This window comes from Tachysurus vachellii, chromosome 20 (genome assembly GCF_030014155.1).
Source record: "Tachysurus vachellii isolate PV-2020 chromosome 20, HZAU_Pvac_v1, whole genome shotgun sequence".
NCBI lineage: Eukaryota > Metazoa > Chordata > Actinopteri > Siluriformes > Bagridae > Tachysurus > Tachysurus vachellii.
In genome coordinates, this window is record NC_083479.1 from 17,635,978 (window position 1) to 17,659,056 (window position 23,079).

The following is a 23,079-nucleotide window of genomic DNA, read 5'->3' on the forward strand; positions in this document are numbered from 1 at the left end:
ATAGGATCGGATGTGACCCCAAACTACGTGGATGCCAACCATGCCAACATCACCATATCGCCGTGGTGCAGTTGCCGTGGCAGCGGTAACCAGGAGGCAGAATGTGAAGCTTTTCTGCGTGACTTCAGAGAGAACGCATGTCTAAGTGAGTGACTTTAACCTGACATGCAGCATCACTTAATAACACACTAATGAGGGAAAAAAAAACTATATCTGGACTTCATTCTAGAGTACTGTCTCTGTGTTGTGTGTGTGTGTGTGTGTGTGTGTGTGTAGGAAATGCAATTCAGGCGTTTGGTTACGGCGCAGATGCCGGTTTCCTTCCATTCACCGAATCCCATTCTGTCGGCCCGTCTGAGAGACCCAACCTCCATCCTGCCATTATCACCAAACCCGACATCATCACTAACGACGTCAAACCGGTCGAGAGCGCGTGTGTTTTCTCCACATGCGCTAATCTCAAGGTACGTCTAACACCGAGCCACATCCGAACCTCATCTGAATCTCATGTTTGTCGACTTATTGAATACATTGTCGAAACCATTCATCCAACAGAGTAAAACAATGCTGTCTTTACCTAGATATTTCCTAAACCACTATTTTCCCTCTGAAACAGATTCACTCCAAGACCTCACATAAGTGGCTCAGCAAATCTGCCTGAGGGAATGTAGTGGTTCAGTGAACAGCTTTCTGAGCGACAGGCAACATTACAGAACTAGTCTGATGTGAGCAGTTTGTCTGCCAGAGAACTCCCAGCCTCAACTCTATGCCTGGATTGGATTCCACCCATGGAGTTAAAATTCAGAGCGCACACTTGTCTGTTATACGATTTGTTCTGACTCCAATATGGCGTCCAAAACAGGAAACAGTAACCCGTGCCACTATGTGTCGAACAGACAGCTGGCAGTGTACACACTTTGCAAAAAAATGTATGCGCATAATAATAATATTATGTTAGAAGAGCTTCAAACTTGTGCTAGTAGTAATACAGTAGATGCTGATGAGTTCTAGTTCCTGAGCGAGGGTGAAGCGAGTAGAGTGCGCTGATGTCGGCCATGAGGGTCAGACTTCCACACTCCTGTAGTCTGGTTCTTTATAAATTTGATCTATCAAATCAGAACAAAATTTCTGGATTGAAGACTTTCAAGATAATCGATTACAACATAATGAACACGAGGTGTTATTTTAGCAAAAAGTGGAGACACATTACACCATTTTTCCAATTCCTACACTGCAAAAATCTCAAACTATTTTGTATATACAGTAGTCAGATGTACCCATTGTCATAACATAACTACTGTATGTTCGACCTATTTCTAGACATTACTGCTAATTTCAAGCTTTGTCTTCTTTGACAATGAAAGTTTTCTCTCATTGTAAGCATTTATTTCCAGAAAAAAGAGCAGCTAATAGCTAGTAATCAAGTTTCAAGTTGAATTTATTTCTAGAGCATAATTTACACAACTAAAGTTGGCCAAAATGCTGCACATGCAGACATAAAAATAGTGAAACAACAGCAAAGGAAAAAGACAACACACACTTCTAAACTGAGTTAAATGACAATGAATAAAAATATGCATTTAGACTAGATTTTAGACCCGGGTTAGTAGCAGTGAGGAAAAGACATGAGGCAGAGATGAGGATGTTGAGGTTCTCTTTAGGAGTGACGAGGATGGACAGGATTAGGAACGAGCACATCAGAGGGACAGCTCAGGATGTCTGTGTTGGGGACAAGTTCAGAGAGGATAGATTGTGATGGTTTGGACATGTAGAGAGGAGGGAGATGGTTGAAGGATGTTGGAGATGGAGCTCCCAGGTAAGCGGTCAAGAGGAAGGCCAAAGAGGAGATATATGGATGTGTTAAATGAGGACATGATGGTAAATATGGATAGAGTTAGGTACAAACAGATGATTTGCTGTGACGACCCCTAACAGGAAAAGCTGAAAGTAGAAGAAGAGGAGACTAGATTTAAAATCAGGCAGTGTTGGGGCCAGAGTCACCGACAATACCAATGAATTCCAGAGCTTAGGAGCAGCAACTGCAAATGCTCGATCACCCCGATGCGTCATCTTTGCTCTAGGGACAACCAAGAGCAAGTTATCAGCAGACCTACTAGACCAGGGGTGTCAAACTATGTAAATATGTAATTATATTTGGCCCGCAAGATCATATCAAATGTGCATTACAGCTGGCTAGCCGCATGCTCCGCTAATACTACAAATCCCAGAATGCCTTGCCACTGTATTGATGCGTAGTCACGAACAGCAAGAGCCCCTCATTCTCTGTTGACAGTCGTTAACAACCGTGCTACAGTCACATCGGGCAAGTTAATTCCACTCTCCACAAAAATGGCCAAACGAAAGATAGGAGCTTTCAAGACAGGTGGGAGGCAGATTATCTGTTCACGAATATAAAGGACAGACCTGTTTGTCTTGTGTGCTAACGGAGCTAACGTGTCTGTAACCAAAGAATATAACATAAGAAGACACTAGGAAACGAAACATTATGAGAAGTATAAGGACATGGATGTAAAGCAGAAGCTCCAGAAGGCGGAGGAGATGAAAAAAAGTCTGGTTTCCAGGCAGACTATGTTCATGAAAGCAAAATCAAAAAGTGAAGCTGCTGTAAAGGCTGTAAAGCTTTATTGTGGCAGCAGAGATGGCAAAATCTGCCCGGCCCTTTAATGAGGGAGAGTCAAAAAGTGTATGGTCCAGGTTTGCGACATCGTGTGCCCAGATAAAAGGCAAGAATCAATGTGATCAATGTGCAGAGTAAATCAGAGTGTAGCAAACGGAGTTTGAATATATGTTTTCTTTATGCACTTTTTCTACTCCAAGGCATGAACTGTTAATAGTGGAAAAGTTGGATTTTCATTAAATGAAATGATTATTTTTGGTTGTTTTGTTGTTGGTTTTGAAAAAAATCCACTTCAAAAAGGAACTTAAAATGATGCAGTGAGAGGCATCATTTATTTATTTATTTATTTAAATAAGAACTGAACACCACTGATGTGTCTTTTATTTCAAATTTAATTTCTTATGTGTTTGTAATATCAAGCTCTGGTTGTTCCAAATCCTGTGTTCAAGCAAAACTAAAGTTTCTATATGAAAAAGGTTGAACATTACATATCAGTTGCAGTTCATTTTTCAAGAAATATTCAGTTTGGCCCGTGACTTTATCTCAGTTTTATATTTTGGCCCACTGTGAATTTGAGTTTGACACCCCTGCACTAGACCTTAATGATTTATAAACAGATTTATAAACACTAAAACCTTAAAATCAATCCTAAAACACTGGAAGCCTATGAAGAGAGGCTAGTAAAAGAGAAGTAAGATCACACTTACACTTTCCTTTCAATAGCATCCGTGCAGCACGGTGGCTTAGTGGTTAGCACGTTCAACTCACACCTCCAGGGTTGGGGGTTCGATTCCCGCCACCGCCTTGTGTGTGTGGAGTTTGCATGTTCTCCCCGTGCCTCGGGGGTTTCCTCCCCCGGTCCAAAGACATGCATGGTAGGTTGATTGGCATCTCTGGAAAATTGTCTGTAGTGTGTGAGTGCGTGAGTGAATGAGAGTGTGTGTGTGTGCCCTGTGATGGGTTGGCACTCCGTCCAGGGTGTATCCTGCCTTGATGCCCGATGACGCCTGAGATAGGCACAGGCTCCCTGTGACCCGAGGTAGTTTGGATAAGCGGTGTCCCTGCAACATTCTTTACCTGCAGGCGTGTGAGAGAATAGGATAGAATTAGAAAATTACCCTAAAAAAAGGAGTGAATTTATTAAAAGTGAGTATGTTTGAAATTTTAGCTAAAAGTACTCATTCAGGACAGTTAAAAGTTTTTTATTATCCACAAATTTGATCCATTGAATAAACAAAGTCTCTGAACTGAGGACTTTTAAATGAATTAATTGAAAAATGAAAAGTTTCTTGGCAGAAACCGACAGTAAGTGTTGGTTTGGACGGAAATTGAGCTCCAAAGTGGTCTAAAGTGTCCGAGTCATTTCAATAATCACACATTGCAGCCCTTTTTACTGCCACTTTTTGGATACCGTTGACACATTTTTCAAATGACAAAATCTTAGCTTGAATTTAGTCAAAATGATCCGCCGTTATAAAGCAACTACTTTTTCTTTTACCTATTTTTCGACATTACCACTCATTTCAAGCTTCAGACAGTCTTCTTCTGCTAGCACATCATTCATTCATTCATTCATCTTCTACCGCTTATCCGAACTACCTCGGGTCACGGGGAGCCTGTGCCTATCTCAGGTGTCATTGGGCATCAAGGCAGGATACACCCTGGACGGAGTGCCAACCCATCGCACGGCACACACACACTCTCATTCACTCACGCAATCACACACTACGGACAATTTTCCAGAGATGCCAATCAACCTACCATGCATGTCTTTGGACCGGGGGAGGAAACCGGAGTACCCGGAGGAAACCCCCAAGGCACGGGGAGAACATGCAAACTCCACACACACAAGGTGGAGGCGGGAATCGAACCCCCAACCCTGGAGGTGTGAGGCGAACGTGCTAACCACTAAGCCACCGTGCCCCCCAGCACATCATTTGTTCTCATTTTAAACATTATCTTCTAATAGAATTAAAAATTTTTACTTTAAAGCAATAAAAGAAATAAATGTGCTCATTTGAGATTTTTGTCTCTGAACATATACATTTTTTTTACAGTATAGATCATTTCCCATTCCTGAGTGAGCTGCAGATGTAAAATTCTGATCTTATATTTTCTTTAACTGAAGGTTAACTAGCACAAACACGGACCGAATCGAAACGATAGCGTGATGGACCACAACAAATCAAATTGCTTTTTTGAGACTTCTTTTCACAGCGTGACTGAATATTCTTCATAAAGTCCCTCAATTAATTTTTCCAGAATGTGACGTCTTTGTTCCCTTCCATTTCTGATCAAGCGCTGACGTCCACATTATTATGACTGAGACGTTCTTTTGATCTAGACCGGCAACAGATTGCAATAATCTCAAACATATGTTCCTTTCTCGAGAAGCCTCGGCATGGTGAGTAATTTATAGGGTTTTTCGAGCCCTGCAGCACAGATGTGTGGCTTTCTTGTGTCTCCTTCACACACTGAGGATCTCAGTGTTGGATATCTATTTGTTTCTGCTCGGGTAGACGCCGGTGTTCTGTTTTCAGCGCTGTAATTGCACGTCTTTTCACATTTTACAATATTTTAATGATGTCAGACATTCTGATGTCAGAACTCTAATCATGACCAAGTGTGTCTGATGTTCATGTTTTTGGTCAAAGTGAATGGACCATGGAAATGGTTTATGGTTACAGTCCAACAGAGTAAATGTTATACAGACGGTAGCCAGGATTGTAGATTTTTTTTGTCTGATACATTCCACAGCGGGGGGAGGCACAGTGGCTTAGTGGTTAGCACGTTCGCCTCACACCTCCAGGGTTGGGGGTTCGATTCCCGCCTCCGCCTTGTGTGTGTGGAGTTTGCATGTTCTCCCCGTGCCTTGGGGGTTTCCTCCGAGTACTCCGGTTTCCTCCCCCGGTCCAAAGACATGCATGGTAGGTTGATTGGCATCTCTGGAAAATTGTCCATAGTTTGTGAGTGTGTGAGTGACTGAGAGTGTGTGTGTGCCCTGCGATGGGTTGGCACTCCGTCCAGGGTGTATCCTGCCTTGATGCCCGATGACGCCTGAGATAGGCACAGTCACATACACAATCACATACAAACAGACACATACACACACAATCACACAATCACATACAAACAGACACATACACACACACATCATACACATACAGTACACACACATATCATACACATACACATACACACACACAATCACACACACATACACAATCACATACAAACAGACACATACACAGACATCATACACATACAGTACACACACACACATACACACACATCATACACATAAGCACACACAGACACATACACATCAGGAGAATCATCATCACATATCTTGATGTACTTTTATTAGGAGCTGGAAGTATTGTGATGTTAATCTTTTTTAGAGAGCTGCAGTAAAACGACCCTGTAACACCATCATTGTAGCAATATTTTAAACCGAATATAGATGACTGCATTTCCAGTGTTTTTTTTTCTTACTTTATTCATAAGCGCCTCTTTCCCCAGAGATCATTCTTTACCTGTCTGAAAATGGATTTAGATGCACAAACATGAACATGTTTTAAATATTATGAATACATCACGTCTTCTCGCTTCTCCCTCATGGCTGCGTCTCGTTCCACCGAGGAAACTGGCGCAGGATCATCGCTGTAACACGAGTGAATGATGAAGCTATAAATATAATAGTGCATGTGAAGACATTGAGACATTTCCCATATACGGTTAATAGATATAAAATGTGGTGCTGAGCTATGAATTTGAGTTCCACTACATGCAGAATTACATCAGTGGCTTTTGTAACCTTTAGAGGAGTAGGGAAGTGATTCTCACTCCAGGAAGAAAAAAAAACTGGATTTAATTAAACCTTGGTATTTGTCAGCCTTTTATACCACTCTTTTCCTCTTCGGCAGGTAATATGTTTTACGTAGCTTGTAATATATCTCTATAGCACCTCGGTGTTGAATTCTTGAATCTGATTGGTCAGAAGGTTTAGATATGTGTTTCTGTAACAGTAGCTCAGACTGTAGTTCTGTTTGCAAGCCAGTTTTATTAATACAGTAAATACCCTATAGTTGCTATAGTAACCATATTTTGTAATATCTTGCGGTGTCTAGTTAATACAACAGGCTGTTTTTTTTTAATATTGTGACATTCCTTAATATATATAAAAAAAGGTGTAATTGTGGTCAAATCGCTAATAGCAGAATAAATAGAGCTTTGTTACAAATAGCAGAATAAAACACTAGAGTGTGTTGCTATAGGAAAATAATCAACTTATGAATGGTAATGAATGACATCAGTAGCTGTGTTCCAGATGTGTTAGCAATGTAGCTGTTATAGATACTGAAAAACCTCCACTGTCAACCTCCAAACTACACACACACCGAAAGACACACACAAACACAAAGACCCACACTAGACACACGCATAGAGACAAAGACACACAGACACACAGCTAGAGAAACAGACACATACAGACCCAAACACAGAGAGACACACATACCCACACCTAGAGACACACACATACACACAGACCCACAACTAGACACACACACATAGACACACAAGCTCATACACACACCCTGGGGGAGAGACACACAAACACACACAGACACAAAGACACACACAGACACACAGCTAGAGAAACAGACACATACAGACCCAAACACAGAGAGACACACATACCCACACCTAGAGACACACACACATACACACAGACCCACACCTAGACACACACATAGACACACAAGCTCACACACACACCCTGAGGGAGAGACACACAAACACACACAGACACAAAGACACACAGACACACACCTAAAGACACACACACCCAAATACACAACATGTATACATGTTTTACATAACACTATAATAATAATAATAATAATAATAATAATAATAATAATAATAATAATAATAATTTTCGGATGTCCTGCTGCTCCTCACCGTAACAGAACATCTAAGTATTCAAGGTCAATGCAGTGTTAATTACAGTAATTACTACGATACAGAGTCTTTTTTTAGCAATTATCCGACACAATCTGAGAAAAACATCCCACATGGTTTCATCTTGTTCCTGTCATCACTGCGAGTTCAATCTGTCCCAAAAACGACGACCTGCTAGACCGACACATCGCTAGCTACTGAATTTGCCGCAATCAGTTGCCTAGCAACACCGTTCAATGTTAAAAACATCTACAAGCAGAAAATACTGAAGAAAAAATTTAAATGTGGGATTTTTAAATTAGAAATGATTTTATATTTTTTTAATTGGATGTTTAAACGGCCAGCTTCTAACACAATGTTGTTGTTCAGTGACATCTCATTTAACAAGGTTGTTTTTTTCCAGAATGTTCCTTCGGTGGTCAGTGAGGTATTTTCAGATTAATTGGATATACAGGGGCAAAAACTCTGTGGAGTAATTATATTCCCTTAATGATTTCCACAATGCTAATGTAGCACACCTTATTTAGTGAGACAGACAGGTGTGTGTGTGTGTGTGTGTGTGTGTGTGTGTGTGTGTGTGTGTGTGTGTGTGCGTGTGTGTGTGTGTGTGATTACAGCTTTAATAAAACTTGACATTTCTGTCGTACACCGTTTTTACAGACACTTACTGTAGTCAAACGCTGACGGTGTCAAACCATCAAATTTGCCAACTCCCCAATTAGGAATTCGTTAGGATTAAAAACACGGTGTGATTTTTTTTTGACGAAGTTCAGATCTTCAGAACTGGTGCCATTGATACTTCATCTAAAGAAAAAAAACAACAAATAAGTGATTTTATGCTTTAAAAAAATGAGCTAATTCATTTCAGATCTCAGGTAAAAGTCTCATATTAACAAGGTTCCTTTGATGATAGTGACCGTTTTTTGTGTAACAAATACACAATGTGGGATTAACTAGCATCCATGCTAACAGTATAATGACTTACAACTAAGATTGCACTTTCCCACAGCAACTTTCTGGATTGAAATTTTCTAGAGTTAGACATAAACTTGGGTAACAGTGTTTTGAGAGATTTTGGAGAGAGATTTTGACAGTTTTTTGTGTAACAAATACACAATGTGGGATTAACTAGCATTCATGCTAACAGTATAATGACTTACAACAAAGATTGCATTTTCACACAGCAACTTTCTGGATTGGAATTTTCTGGAGTTAGACATAAACTTGGGTAACAGTGTTTTGAGAAATTTTGGGAGTTTATTTTCTAACTTAGATTACAGCCTGTGTTTAATGGTACACTAGAGTGGTGTAATATGAAAATTTGGAGTTCATGCACTTTGCATTGAGGAACCTTATTCGACTCCCCGTGTTGTTTGGTGTACGTTTCTTTCTGCACCCAGCTGCATTATCTAGGATGTTGTTTACTTTATTAAACTATTTTGTATGCTGCCAATCTGCCTCTTTTGGGCCCCTGAGAAAGGCCCTTAACCCTCAGATTGGTCAGTTGTATAAATGTAAGTCACTCTAGATGAAAGCTTCCACCAAATGCTGTAGATGTATTTGTTTTTTTTTTTGTTGTTTTTTTCCACCTGAAACCATTTTAATGTTTTAGATTTTTTAAGACTATGAAAAGGGTTATTATTAAAATAAACTCTAGTTAGGAGGCTCAGACTCATGCACTGTGTCCTCATTAGTCAACATTAGTAAACTAAATAAGAATGAGAGGAAAGCATACTTTTCTTCTTCTCATGATCTTCTCATGAATTTGGACGATGTAACTTGACCGTGAGACTTTGTGGTGTTATTTCAACATCTCCTGAGGTGAACTGAACTATACATTTTTCATTATTTGTAACAGATGATTCACAAACAAGACACGATGTGTTCAACTGATTCACATATGAATACAAAAAGAGGTATTTGTGAGGTATTTTCATGATTAAATCCCAAGGTGAAGTGTGAGCAAGGACAGAGGAGTCAAGAAATGCTGTAAATGTTTAAGTCTGAAGCTGTTATGAAGGACAGTGTGTTTAAAATGTCTTTTATCTTTACATGCGACAGTATTTTACATCACACATGGATGTAAAAGACACTTCAGTGAGAAAAGTGCACTTTCTTGAAAGTCCAGAGGAGTTTTCACTGGCTGAGCTAATAGAGCTAGTATTATGGCATTCACTAAATTCCAGGGGTTTCGTTACCACGACGTAAAGTGGGAGTGTTTCTGGAGGTCTTGGAAAAACGCCCTCTTTCAAAAAAAAGAGCATACCTACGATGGATAATGAAGGACAAAACAGTCATACAGGTAGATTTTATATTTTATATCTACTGTATTATGCTTTATTATCTTACAGTTAAGCTATTTTCGAAAACAAATAAACAACCAAAAACTACGGTTAGGGTTAGGTATTAGGGTTAGATTATCAAATAGGCCACGCCTTCCCGATAACGTAATATCTGTTACGCTGTTCTGAAATCCCTGGAAATAAGTGCATCCCCTAGTATTATAAAGAGCTAGTATTTATCAGCCACAACATTAAAAGCACCTGCTTAAAACAGCTCTGATTCATCAAGGCCTGAACTCACAAGACCTCTAAAAGTGTGAAGTGGACTGGAACCAAAATGTTAGCAGCAGATCCTTTAAGTCCTGTAAGAGGTGAGATGAAGTCTTTAATGGATCAGATCAACACAGAGACACACACACAAAGACACACACCTAGAGAAACACACACACAAACCTATTAAAACACACAAACACCTGTTGAAACACAAACACAGACCCAATCACAGAGATACACACACGCACAAAGACACACCCCTAGAGAAATAGACATACACACACACCTATCGAAACACACATACACACCTATTGAAACACACACCCAGAGACACACACAAACACAGACCCAAACTCAGAGATGCACCCACACACATAACAAAGACACGCACCTATTGAAACACACATACAGCGACACACAGACACAGACCCAAACACAGAGATACACACACACACACACACATATCCAAACACAAAAACACACACACAAAGACACACACTTAGAGAAACACACACAAAGACACACATTTATCGAAACACACACAGTGAGAGAAACAAATACACAGTCACACACACATCCAGAGAGAGACACACACACTTACACACAGATCCAAACACAGAAACACACACAAAGACAAACAGAGACACATACACACATAAAGTCACACACACAGACCCACACCTAGAGACACACATATCCATCGATGTGAGGTGAAGCCTTTAATAGATCAGACTTGTTTGTCCAGCACATCCCACAGACTATTGAGATCTGGGGAATTTGGAAGCAGAGTCAACACCACAAACTCTTAGTCATGCTGTTTTTGAGTCAGACTTCAGGAATTATGAGTCGAATGAAGAAATGGTGATGAAGAGATGAGAACAGTTAACGCTGTGTGTTAAGAAAGGCCTACTGTTCCATTTTGGATGTCTCAGTGCTCTGTAATGAATTATATGAAGTATACATGAGGCATTAAAAAAAAAAAAAGATGGCCGACGCAATAAAAACTTCTGACTTTCGCTATTCATGCTGCACATAACGTTTTGATGGATGTTTAGCAGAGCTTTTATCTTCCCCAATCATATTTTCCTGTGTCTGTGTCTCCCAGGACGGTGATGAGAAGTGTTCTCCCTCCAGCAGTTTTGAATGTGCAGATGAGGTAAGACGCCAAGCGTAGGGAAATTCAGCTCATTTCCAGCTACACAACTTTGATTACCTCGGGTGTGTTGGGAGCTCGGGCGAAGCACAAACACCAGGTTGAAGAGCCGAGTGACTGAAGAGCGACACACAGAAAGCACTTGGTCACATGACTCACGGTCTCCTGTCCCACTAACTCTTAGGGTTGTCTCTTAGATCTTACAGCAGTACAGCTGAACTATTTAGTATACGTAAAATCCCTTCTGTGCATCTCAGTGATGATCAATAAAGACAGTGGTAATAAAAGGAATCCCACAAGTCTGTTCCCTAAGCTCAGCAATCAGTTGTCCAAGATACGAGACACAGATTCGGATACATAAACACCCGGCGTGTTGTTACTCAAAGATTTATTCATGTATATCTTTCAGGCTCTTTCAGGTCAACTCAGGAGTTCAAGCGTATAGAAACAAAAATTTAAGCTGCAGATTTTCACATTTTTTAAAACATTTTGCTCTCTTTTTTTGACACTTTTATTTAGCCTCATCTATTATTATTTTGCCATTTTTGAGTCATCACACTGCCTTCTGAGTAATGTGTATATGTGTATTTTATATACAGTATATAAACACATGATTTATAGAACAACTTCTGAAATCTGGTTAATTACAAGTTAATTAAATTTCTATACCAGCAGCTCAGATCTAAGGTTTGTATTCACAATTCAAGAACGTCTTGTCACATGGCTATGGATACTTAGTTTGCACACTTCCTCTTTCTGTCAGGGATACGGGGATAAAAACAGACCCAAATGCAGGATAGCGTAAAAATAAACAGGTTTATTAAATAAAACACAAAAACAGGACCACAGACTAGACACAAGACGACAACAGGCATGACAAATAACGACAAGGATTCCGCACCGCCATAGGCAACGTGGCATGGCTAAATACACATGACAATTAACCACATAAGCAACAGGTGTACAGAGGCAGGGAGGAGGAGACGAGGGCGGGGCAGACACGTGATACAGAACATAAACAAACACACATGGCCAAAGTCCAGGCTGAATCCTGACACTTTCACATATGCTGTAGTTATAATAAAGTTTAAAAAAGTTATCAATTTCTGTAAAATAATAACACACAAATACAAATAAAAATTACAAATAATAGGCAAGGCTTTTTAGTAAACACTACATCTGCCTCAGACCTCTCCGGGCTGGGTGAATTGGTGGTGGTTTGGATGGATGGATGGATGGATGGATAGATAGATAGATAGATAGATAGATAGATAGATAGATAGATAGATAAAATTTTAGATAGATAGATAGATAGATAGATAGATAGATAGATAGATAGATAGATAGATAGATAGATAGATAGATAAAATTTTAGATAGATAGATAGATAGATAGATAGATAGATAGATAGATAGATAGATAGATAGATAGATAAAATTTTATATAGATAGATAGATAGATAGATAGATAGATAGATAGATAGATAGATAGATAGGTAGATAGATGATAGATAGATAGATAAAATTTTAGATAGATAGATAGATAGATAGATAGATAGATAGATAGATAGATAGATAGATAGATAGATAGATAGATAGATAGATAGATAAAATTTGATAGATAGATAGATAGATAGATAGATAGATAGATAGATAGATAGATAGATAGATAGATAGATAGATAGATAGATAAAATTTTATATAGATAGATAGATAGATAGATAGATAGATAGATAGATAGATAGATAGATAGACAGATAAAATTTTATAGATAGATAGATAGATAGATAGATAGATAGATAGATAGATAGATAGATAGATAGATAGATAGATAGATAAAATTAGATAGATAGATAGATAGATAGATAGATAGATAGATAGATAGATAGATAGATGGATGGATGGATGGATGGATGGATGGATGGATGGATAAAATTGGATGGATGGATGGCTAAATAGAAAGAGGATCATTGTTCTTGTTTTGAACATCTAATTTAATAAAGTCTACTAATAAAATAAATAAACCTTTCAGTGCTTGACATGACAGTCAGTTTATCTGGTTCTGTGCCAGGAGCACTAGAATGTTCCAGGAGGAGCTGCACAAATATCAGGGATAGAGGATGATCCTGATTATTCACCTCACTGAGGGAGATGATTCTGACAGCTCACACACACCCTTTTACAATTACTGACTAAAAAGTTGTGGCTAGCGGGGCAGTCGCTCAGGAGACAGAAAATAATGATGCTGCTACTGAGTCCAGCCCCAGTATAGTATATAACAGAGCAGCCTTCAGTCAGCTTTATCCATCTCTGACTGATGTGTAAACATTGTGTGCTTATACAGGAAGAAATGCCCTGATGATCATAAAACGCTTTACTCAGTAAAATGCTGTGAAATGAGGTGACATGGTGGCTACTAATGTATTTTTACTGTTAATATTATTACATTTATTGCAATGTGTGTAAATCTAGAACAGAAAAATGAACAGTACGTGTGACAAAATACTAACAACTACTATTTTTTCCACACAAATGTTTCTATCGTCAAAGTAAATGTTGATATCAAACCCATTTCTGCTCCCTGTGATGCCCCAAGTTCTTGTTCATAAGCAGCTACAATCTGAAGGCTTCACACTGAAAGCCAACAGAGTCCTGACTCATTTTAGATCAGACTCGTGGCAATATAACAATTAATTTGTTTGTACTGATTGAAAATGTCCCATAAGTCTCACACTGCAAAGCATTACATAACTTGACTCACAAGTGAAATGTGAAATCTGGCAAAAGGAAGCTCTCAGTCTCAGTGCTCGCAGAATCCATGTGCTCACACATCTGACAGTTTACTTAGACCAGGATGTCCAATCTTATCTGCAAAGCTCCAGCGTTTAAGCAGGTTTTCATTCCGATCTAACAGGAGCTACACCTGATTCCACCTGTTGAATAAGTTGATCCTGGCTTTCAGTAGACTCAAATGTGGCTTCTAATTGGTTGGGATAAAAATCTTCAGCAGCACTGAAACTTTCCGGATAAGACCTGGCATATTTATTTATTAGATAACTCCTTGGGCAGCGGTGGCTCAAGTGGTTAAGGCCCTGGGTTGTTGATAGGAGGCTCAGGGTTCATGCTCCAATTGAGCAAGGCCCTTAACCCTCCCTGCTATAGGGGGGCTGTATCATAGCTGCCCCTGTGCTCTGACCCCAACCTTCAAAGTTGGGATATGCAAAGTAAAAGAACTCTACTGTACTGAAATGTATATGTGGAGATAATAAAGGCTTCTATGCCCAAATTTCATTTCATTTCTGTCAACTGTACAGAAGACTGTTCTGTTATCTGATACAGATCGTCTTGTTTTACAATGAAAACAGACACAAATAATTTTACCACTAAGAAGATACAGATAACGGTATTTTGTGTTACTTCCCTGATACTCTAGTTCAGTTAGATGCTTTTCTGCACGATATCAGTCTATCGTAACATCGCAGGGTGCCCCATCGCTCCGAGTGATTTCAGCTAACACACCTCAATAGCACTTTGTAGTTTCTAGAAGAATCTCATCTCTGTTATGTGCTTAAGGTAGTAATAATGACGTAATATTCTAAATCAACTATTGTGAAGCTTTTACTGACTTAATAACATTACTTATTAATGCTCCTATTTTTTTTCACAGAACATTCTGGACTCCGAGATGGACGGCTCCATCGACTCCCACCAATCCGAGAACGACAGACACTCGTCTGCGTATGTGTCTAGTGTCTCCACGGCAACCATCGTCCTGTCCATCGTACTTGTCATTCAGGTCGTGTAAATAAATCTGTGTCCACGAGGGCCAAAACAATCAAATGGACACCTCCGGTCCAAACCCTGACATTGATCTCTGTCATTCTCTCTCTCTGTCTCTCTATCTCTAGCTCTTTCTGTGTCTCACATGCCATTTTTAACAATTTTGCTCAAAATGAAGAGACTGCAGAAGTGTAGTCCTACAGCACGGGAAGCATCTACGTGACTTTTAGCTTAGCAATGTGGGCTAATCAGGGGGAGGTTATTTTTTTGAGAAATTCAGGTTTGAACAGCCGACGAAAGTAAGAATGGTAAAAAAAAACCTTTGTGATGTACAGGTATATAATCACAGGAGACCGTCGGTGGATATTTGAAACAGTATGTGGCTTACAGATACGAACGCATTTTCCATAATAATGAGCTTCTTCTGTATAATTACATCCAGCTGAGCAGAAAGAGCTGTAAAATAAATCTCCACATGGCTGTCTGACATGACAGGACACATCGTTCATATGTGAAATGCTTTTTATTTAAAGAAAAAGTCAGGTCCATCAGTCTGAGTTAGCCGTATGACTTTTTATCGAATCAGTTATTAAGCACTAAGGCTAGTGGAAGGCTAAAAATATGGATGCTTCGTCCCAGACCATCTCTGACTTTCTGGCGCTTGGTTATGTCAGAGTACTTTACAATAAATGAAAAAATATATGGATAATGGAGATTAATTTTCACACAACGCCTTGCTTGTCAATCCTCAGCACAGGATAGAAGCAGTGGCTACTTCACGTCTTCATGCTTCACGCTCCTCCATTTTCAGATTATTTATCCATAACCGCATGACCTAAAGTGTTCGCTTCCTCTCCTTCCATTTTTGCAGTTAATTAGTTGCTAATTTAAAAAAATATGATATTTTCCATCCATTTACTGTCAGGTTTAATATTAATTCTTAATATCCTTATGTTATCATAAAGTATAAAATATAAGTCGTTTGTTTTGAGAATCTCCAGCACTGATACTGAAGACTCCTTCCAAATATGTGTCTCAAATAAATGTCTGTTTAAAGTCATTTATTTAAAGTGTTTCTATAGAAACGATCAAATATTAGAGCGAGTGCTTCCAGCCAAAACTACTGTCAAAGCTGGTGTTAGAGAAAATAAAGCAACCTTTTGACCAATCAGAATTAAGAATTTAGCAGCACTGCGGACTGGAAATAAACAATAATAAAGCAAGGTGTACATTTCTGTTGATATCAACATCTTACTTGTAAAAAAGAACAGAGATGTACTGAGACACATGCACTATGTGGCCTAAAGTTTATGGATGCACGACCACTCAGCTGTGGTTCCGCCACAAACTGTTTCAAGCAAAGATATGTATAAAATGTCTTCATGAGCTGCAGTGTTATGTTTTATAATTTCCCTTCACTGGAACTAAGAGGCTCAAACCTGTTCCAGCATGACAATGCACCTGTGCACAAAACACAAACGTGGAAGTGAAAGTGGAAGAGCCTCCTCACTATCATCAACATCAGTGTCTGATCTCACTAATGTTCTTGTAGCTGAATGATCACAAATCCCCACAGCCACGCTCCGACATCTAATGAAAAGTCTTCCGAGAAGAGAAGCGTAGAGCTTTTAATAAGCGTAAATTTGAAATTAATCTGGACTGAACATCGCAACTATCACATATGAGTGTCCAGCTGTCCACATACTTTTGGCCATGTAGAGCATGAGCTTGAAATTGTCTAAATGTCTAATCTGATCGAGTCCCTGCTGCTTTCCTTTAATAAGGCTGTGCTGAATTTATTTCCTGATTTTAATCACGAGCACATATTTCGGCTTCATTAATTACCTGATCGCTACAACATTCGAGGCTTCGGCTAAAAAAAAAACAAAAAACGTTAGATCAGTTTGTAATGATGCTGCTGTGATAAATGATCAGCTCGTTATTCCCATATTTAACTGTTTATTTAGTGGTGCACTCCTTTATTCCTTTATTTAAGTTTATATTTATCTTGAAATATGATATATTTTTATATTATTTAGTATTTATATAATAGATTAGAAAAAGTGCAATAAACTGTTATGTTCCTAAATAAAGAAAGCACAGTGTTTATCTGTTTATGCTACAGTATATGGAAAAACAAATATTTTACTAAATGCAAAAATTCCAACCAAATGTAATGATTTTGGATTTTACGCATCATCCTGCAGTCCTAATTGGAGATTATTGTCTTTCCACACGGATATGTCATTTAAGGAAAGTCTGATCTTTAACTCATACTCGTCTTGATTGATTGCTTTGCCTTATTATTTTTATTCAAGAAAGAAGAGCGGCAGAAAAGAAAGCGCACTTAACCTCGTTCCCCCTCACACACCTTCTGCATACTAACTGGTGGGCTTTTTTTGGTTGTTTGTTTTGCTTAGTCCTTTTTTTTTACATTACATGAGCACCATTAAGCTGTCGCAGCTTGTCAGAATAAAAACATCCATCTGTATGAACAAGTCTTCATTGCATGAGAAGAAAGCAGATACAGGATTCCAGGAGTGTGAGCTGTGAATCGCTTGTGTTTCTCAAACCAGATCATCCTTCACTAATATAATTAGACCAAACTGGATTGTGTTTGTTAACTGATGGAATAAAAATAAGTGACTGGGTTTGACTCAGACTCTCGGGCCTGACTGTATGATATATGATAAAGTAAAAGTGCATAAAAGTACGTTTAATACGGCTTTTAGACGTGTACATGTAGGCGTGTGCTGATTTCATTTCCATGTCAATATCATCTCTATTATCACGATTAGGGATGCATCAGTACTGAGTACTAGTACGTGTTTGTGTTTTTTTTTTACTGAAATGTACTGAGTTCTGATTATTTACCAATCAGCTGCATCAGGAAACATTTTATTTAGATATTATTATTATAATAATAACTAATTAATGTTATTGTGTTTAAACGGTTTAACAAAGAACAGCTCTCCTTAGAGCCAAAATTCAGATCCATGTTCAGACAACAGGTATAAATAGGGGAAATAATCAGGAACATGAGGAACATGTGTGTGGAAGCAGGAACAGAATGAGGATCAGCCAGGGCAACACATGTGAGACACAGCATAAACAACACACGACACAACATAAACAACACACGAGACACAACACAAACAACAAATGAGACACAACATAAACAACAAATGAGACACAACATAAACAACACATGAGACACAACATAAACAACACACGAGACACAACACAAACAACAAATGAGACACAACATAAACAACACATGAGACACAACATAAACAACAAATGAGACACAACATAAACAACACACAAGACACAGCATAAACAACACACAAGACACAACATAAACAACACACGAGACACAACATAAACAACAAATGAGACAACACAAACAACAAATGAGACAACACAAACAACAAATGAGACACAACATAAACAACACACGAGACACAACATAAACAACAAATGAGACACAACATAAACAACACACAAGACACAACATAAACAACACACGAGACACAACATAAACAACAAATGAGACACAGCATAAACAACACACAAGACACAACATAAACAACACACGAGACACAACATAAACAACACACGAAAAACAACATAAACAACAAACGAGACACAAAATAAAAAACACATACACAACATAATCAACGAATGAGACACAACATAAGTAACATACGAGACACAACACGAGACACAACATAAACAATCACGTGAATTGCATCTTGACTCAAGATTGTGTGTTAAAGGCCTTGCTCCTGGAGTTCACTATAAGCACAAACCCTTCATCGAGCTGCAATACACAATCAATACACAATATACTGTTTATCTCTGGAACAGGATACATTTTTAAAAGTTCAACTAATATGATATTTACATTTACAGCATTTGGCAAACACCCTTATCCAGAACGACAAAGTTTTTTTTTTTTTTTTGTATAATTTTAAACAACTGATCAATTAAGTGTTTAGGGCCTTGCTCAGGGGCCCATTAGTGGCAGCTTGGTGCAGCTGCTGTTCTACCACATCTCCATGATATAAAACATGCTGCTATAGGAAACTAATCAGCATCATCATTAGCAGTTTTTTTTTTAAATATTAAAAAATCATCGTTTATAGTTACATTTCATCGTTGCACTAGAAATTCTAAAAACAATCCAGAGTTTTGAATGAACACCCAGGAGCGTTTATTTATTTCCAGTTGAACATGAATAATACATTATGCTAGGTTTATGCCGTAGCATTTGTAGAAGTAGATGTTATTGTTTTTTTAATGAGGATGTGTAACTGATCACGGTATGTGTCTCTGATTCCAGTCTCAGCATTCCTGCATCCCTAATCACAATATTGTATAAGAAAATGATTATCTGCCATTAGAGACAGACATACAGATGTACAGGATGCCATGCCTTCATATTTGACTAGTGTGAAAGCAACGTATTGTAGAAAACAGCTGTTTTAATGAGACAGCTGTTATCTCAGGATATTACGGCTGTCTGAATATGGTGCCTGGTGTTTGGTGGTATTTTACAGTTTTTAGCAGAACCATATCTGTATTGTGTTTCATATCGCATGTGATTATCAGCACGGTCACATGACGCAGACAGCACTGAACTACAGTGAATGAGGCTTCAGCAGCCGGAGTTTGAACAAGAAATAAATTGGTAAACCATGACGGGTTGAGGTGAGTCCACATGACTACTTCATGAAGCTACTTCATACATTTGTAATTTCTGGATCGACATAAACAACCAATTGATTTTACTGTCATCAGTATGCGTCTCTGACTCCTCCCACTGTTTCCTTAAAATTCCCAAATCGGTTGACAGGAAATCCATCATGTAGCTGTTTGTTTGCAGTTTATGACTATGATCCGCACTAACACAGCTCGAATTAAAGTTGTTTTTTTTTTAATATTGATCTGTGATGGTCATGTGACCTTCACAATCAGTGTGAATTCCCTCTGATTGATGCTATATTAAGAATTCTCGTTTCCTGTCCGAATCTTTTCTATAGTGTATACTGTAAGTACACTGCTGTATAAAAAAGTGTTTTATATTCTTGATGTCAAACCAGTGAAAGACGTTATCACTCAGTGTGTGTACCTAGAAGGCTCTTGCCTATAGTTTATGCATCTCATTTTGACGTTGCACAGAACACTTTTTAAGGGAAACAGACAGAATTCCAGAGTGTTGCCAAAACATGTTGAAAATGACCTTCAACCTGTGTAATTTACGCGAGTTAGAGTCGGCTTGGTCATTGTTATCCAGTTAAACCCTTAACCAGAATCCTGCTGGAGTTCCCTCTCACTACAAGACACAATATATCTGTGTATCTCTGTAAAATGTGGAATCATCTCTGGAGAATATTTCGGAAAGTATTTCAAAGGTTCAGCTAACATCAGCCAGCCAAACACAATTAATGGTTGGTAAAAGTAAAAAGTAAAAGGTGGTTTGTCCAAAAACTCAATATTAAGTAAGATATAAAACCTACTGCTAAAGGACACTAATCAACACCAGTATGGGGTGATGTAACTCCAAGCAAACATACAAACAACAATAATTTTAATTAATTAATTAATTATTCTTTTTATATATATATTTTGATGAACAATTATTTGCTTTTTTTTTATTTTACAAAATCATACTTTCATCCATTTATAGTTGTGGTACAAAATTAAGTTAGAGAAACGAATAAAGCTGTTACTATAGAAGCAAGAATGTATTAGAAAGACTGCAATACACACTCAATACACAATATACAGTACTGTTTATCTCTGGAACAGGACACATTTTTAAAAGTAATATTATAAAGCCAAACACAAATGATTAATAGTGGGCAAACAGCCTGATCCAGAGCGACACACATTTTTTATCTCATTTTATACAACTGAGCAATTGAGGGTTAAGGGCCTTGCTCAGGGGCCCAGTAGTGGCAGGTTGATAGATTTTGGAATTATTATTATTATTATTATTTTATTTTATTTTTTTGTGAACAATTTTTTTTTCATACTTTTATCCATTTATAGACACCTTTCAAATATATTGCACAAAATGAAGTTATAGAAAGGAGTTATAGATACTAAAGGTATTACTTACCTTATGTAAGTTATAGATACTAAAGGTATTACTTACCTTATGTAAGTTATAGATACTAAAGGTATTACTATAAACTAGACTAGTATAACTAGAAATTATAATGTATTTGAAAGTCTGCATTAATATCAATTTTATTTTCATGTCACAGCACAGTTCAGAGTGTATTATCCCACTTACACCACAGCAATTTGCCAGTGATTCGATAGTTTTATTCATTAATGCGCAAACCATCACACATTTTAATGATTTAGAGTTCGATTAAATGTTATGGAACATCTGAGAGACAAGTTCATGTACTTACTTATTTTATATCTACGATAAAAAATAGTTATTCTCCCAGCATTCTGTATCTCTCTCTCTCTCTCTCTCTCTCTCTCTCTCTCTCTCTCTCTCTCTCTCTCTCTCTCTCTCTCCCCCCCATCCTCTCTCTCTGTCAAATAAAATGCAGCCACAGTGCTTACAACCGAGACTCTTTAAACACATGTTAAATAAATGGAACGAAAATCATCACCACAGCAACTGTTATGTTTTATTTTTGCTAAACGTTTTTTTTTAATCAGTTCATTTTTCACCTCAGATTGTGTGAAGCATCTGCCTTACAAGTCCCTGTGTATGAGGCTGTAACTATAGAAACAAAATTTTAATATCAAGCTGCCTGAGCTGTTATACATAAAAACATGCAAACCTTTTGACCAATCAGATTCGAGCATTCACCAACACTGTGACCTTGTGAAGAACTTTAAAGTCTTGATTTTTTTTTCACAAAAAAGTTTTAAAGCACAAAAAAAACGTTCTTTTAAGTGATGAACGCTTGCAATACGGCTACATGAACCAACAGATTAAAGAGGAGCAGCAGGCGCACACTGATGACATCGCTGTCTTTGGTGAAAAGAAATCTCGGCTCATGTCCACCATACAATGTGTGCAATGCTCTTCTAAGCTTGTTTTTATGTCACTCTTAATTTTATTTTGTTTTCCATTCACCCAAGAGACTCGGATCAGCGCCTAAGCTGAACAAATCATTTCACTTCCTTTAATGATTGCGTAAATTATTTGTGTTTTATAGTGTGCAATCTATCGTGGGGCCTTAATTTTGTTTTGCTCTCCGGCTTTGTTTCTCTCTTCTATGTCACACTTTCAGGACGGGGCCTGACTGCCATACGATTTCCAGAAGAACAAACATGTTTTCTTTAATATGTGCTGCTTTAAACATTGCGGTCAGGAGGGGAGACAGACTCGAAAATGTGTCTGAAATATTTGTCAAAGTCTCAATAAAAAGAAAATGTCATGTTGATAAAGTGTTACTCTGATGTTGTATGGTGTGTTATTTTACAGATGTGAGTGGCTTATTATTATAAATAATAATTATAAATTATTTTTAGATTTAGATAAACAACTCATTCATTTATTTTCTACCGCTTATCCGAACTACCTCGGGTCACGGGGAGCCTGTGCCTATCTCAGGCGTCATCGGGCATCAAGGCAGGATACACCCTGGACGGAGTGCCAACCCATCGCAGGGCACACACACACACTCTCATTCACTCAAGCAATCACACACTATGGACAATTTTCCAGAGATGCCATGCATGTCTTTGGACCAGGGGAGGAAACCGGAGTACCCGGAGGAAACCCCCGAGGCACAGGGAGAACATGCAAACTCCACACACACAAGGCGGAGGCGGGAATCGTACCTCCCAACCCTGGAGGTGTGAGGCAAACGTGCTAACCACTAAGCCACCGTGCCCCCCATACTGTAAATAACTTTCATTCATTCATTCATTCATTCATCTTCTACCGCTTATCCGAACTACCTCGGGTCACGGGGAGCCTGTGCCTATCTCAGGCGTCATCGGGCATCA

The 23,079-nt window shown here is 38.4% G+C and overlaps 1 protein-coding gene across 1 annotated transcript in view; it reads left to right on the top strand.

Annotated features, from left to right (window-relative positions):
* The window catches only part of gfra2b (GDNF family receptor alpha 2b), a 107,727-nt gene extending 85,206 nt beyond the window's left edge, over nucleotides 1-22,521 (top strand). Inside the window, exons 6-9 of the mRNA XM_060896392.1 lie at nucleotides 5-145; nucleotides 277-464; nucleotides 11,264-11,314; nucleotides 14,978-22,521. Coding sequence (XP_060752375.1) covers nucleotides 5-145; nucleotides 277-464; nucleotides 11,264-11,314; nucleotides 14,978-15,115 — 518 coding nt within the window. The 3' untranslated portion in view covers nucleotides 15,116-22,521. The remainder of the gene's footprint in view (nucleotides 1-4; nucleotides 146-276; nucleotides 465-11,263; nucleotides 11,315-14,977) is intronic.
* Nucleotides 22,522-23,079: the final 558 nt, after the last annotated feature.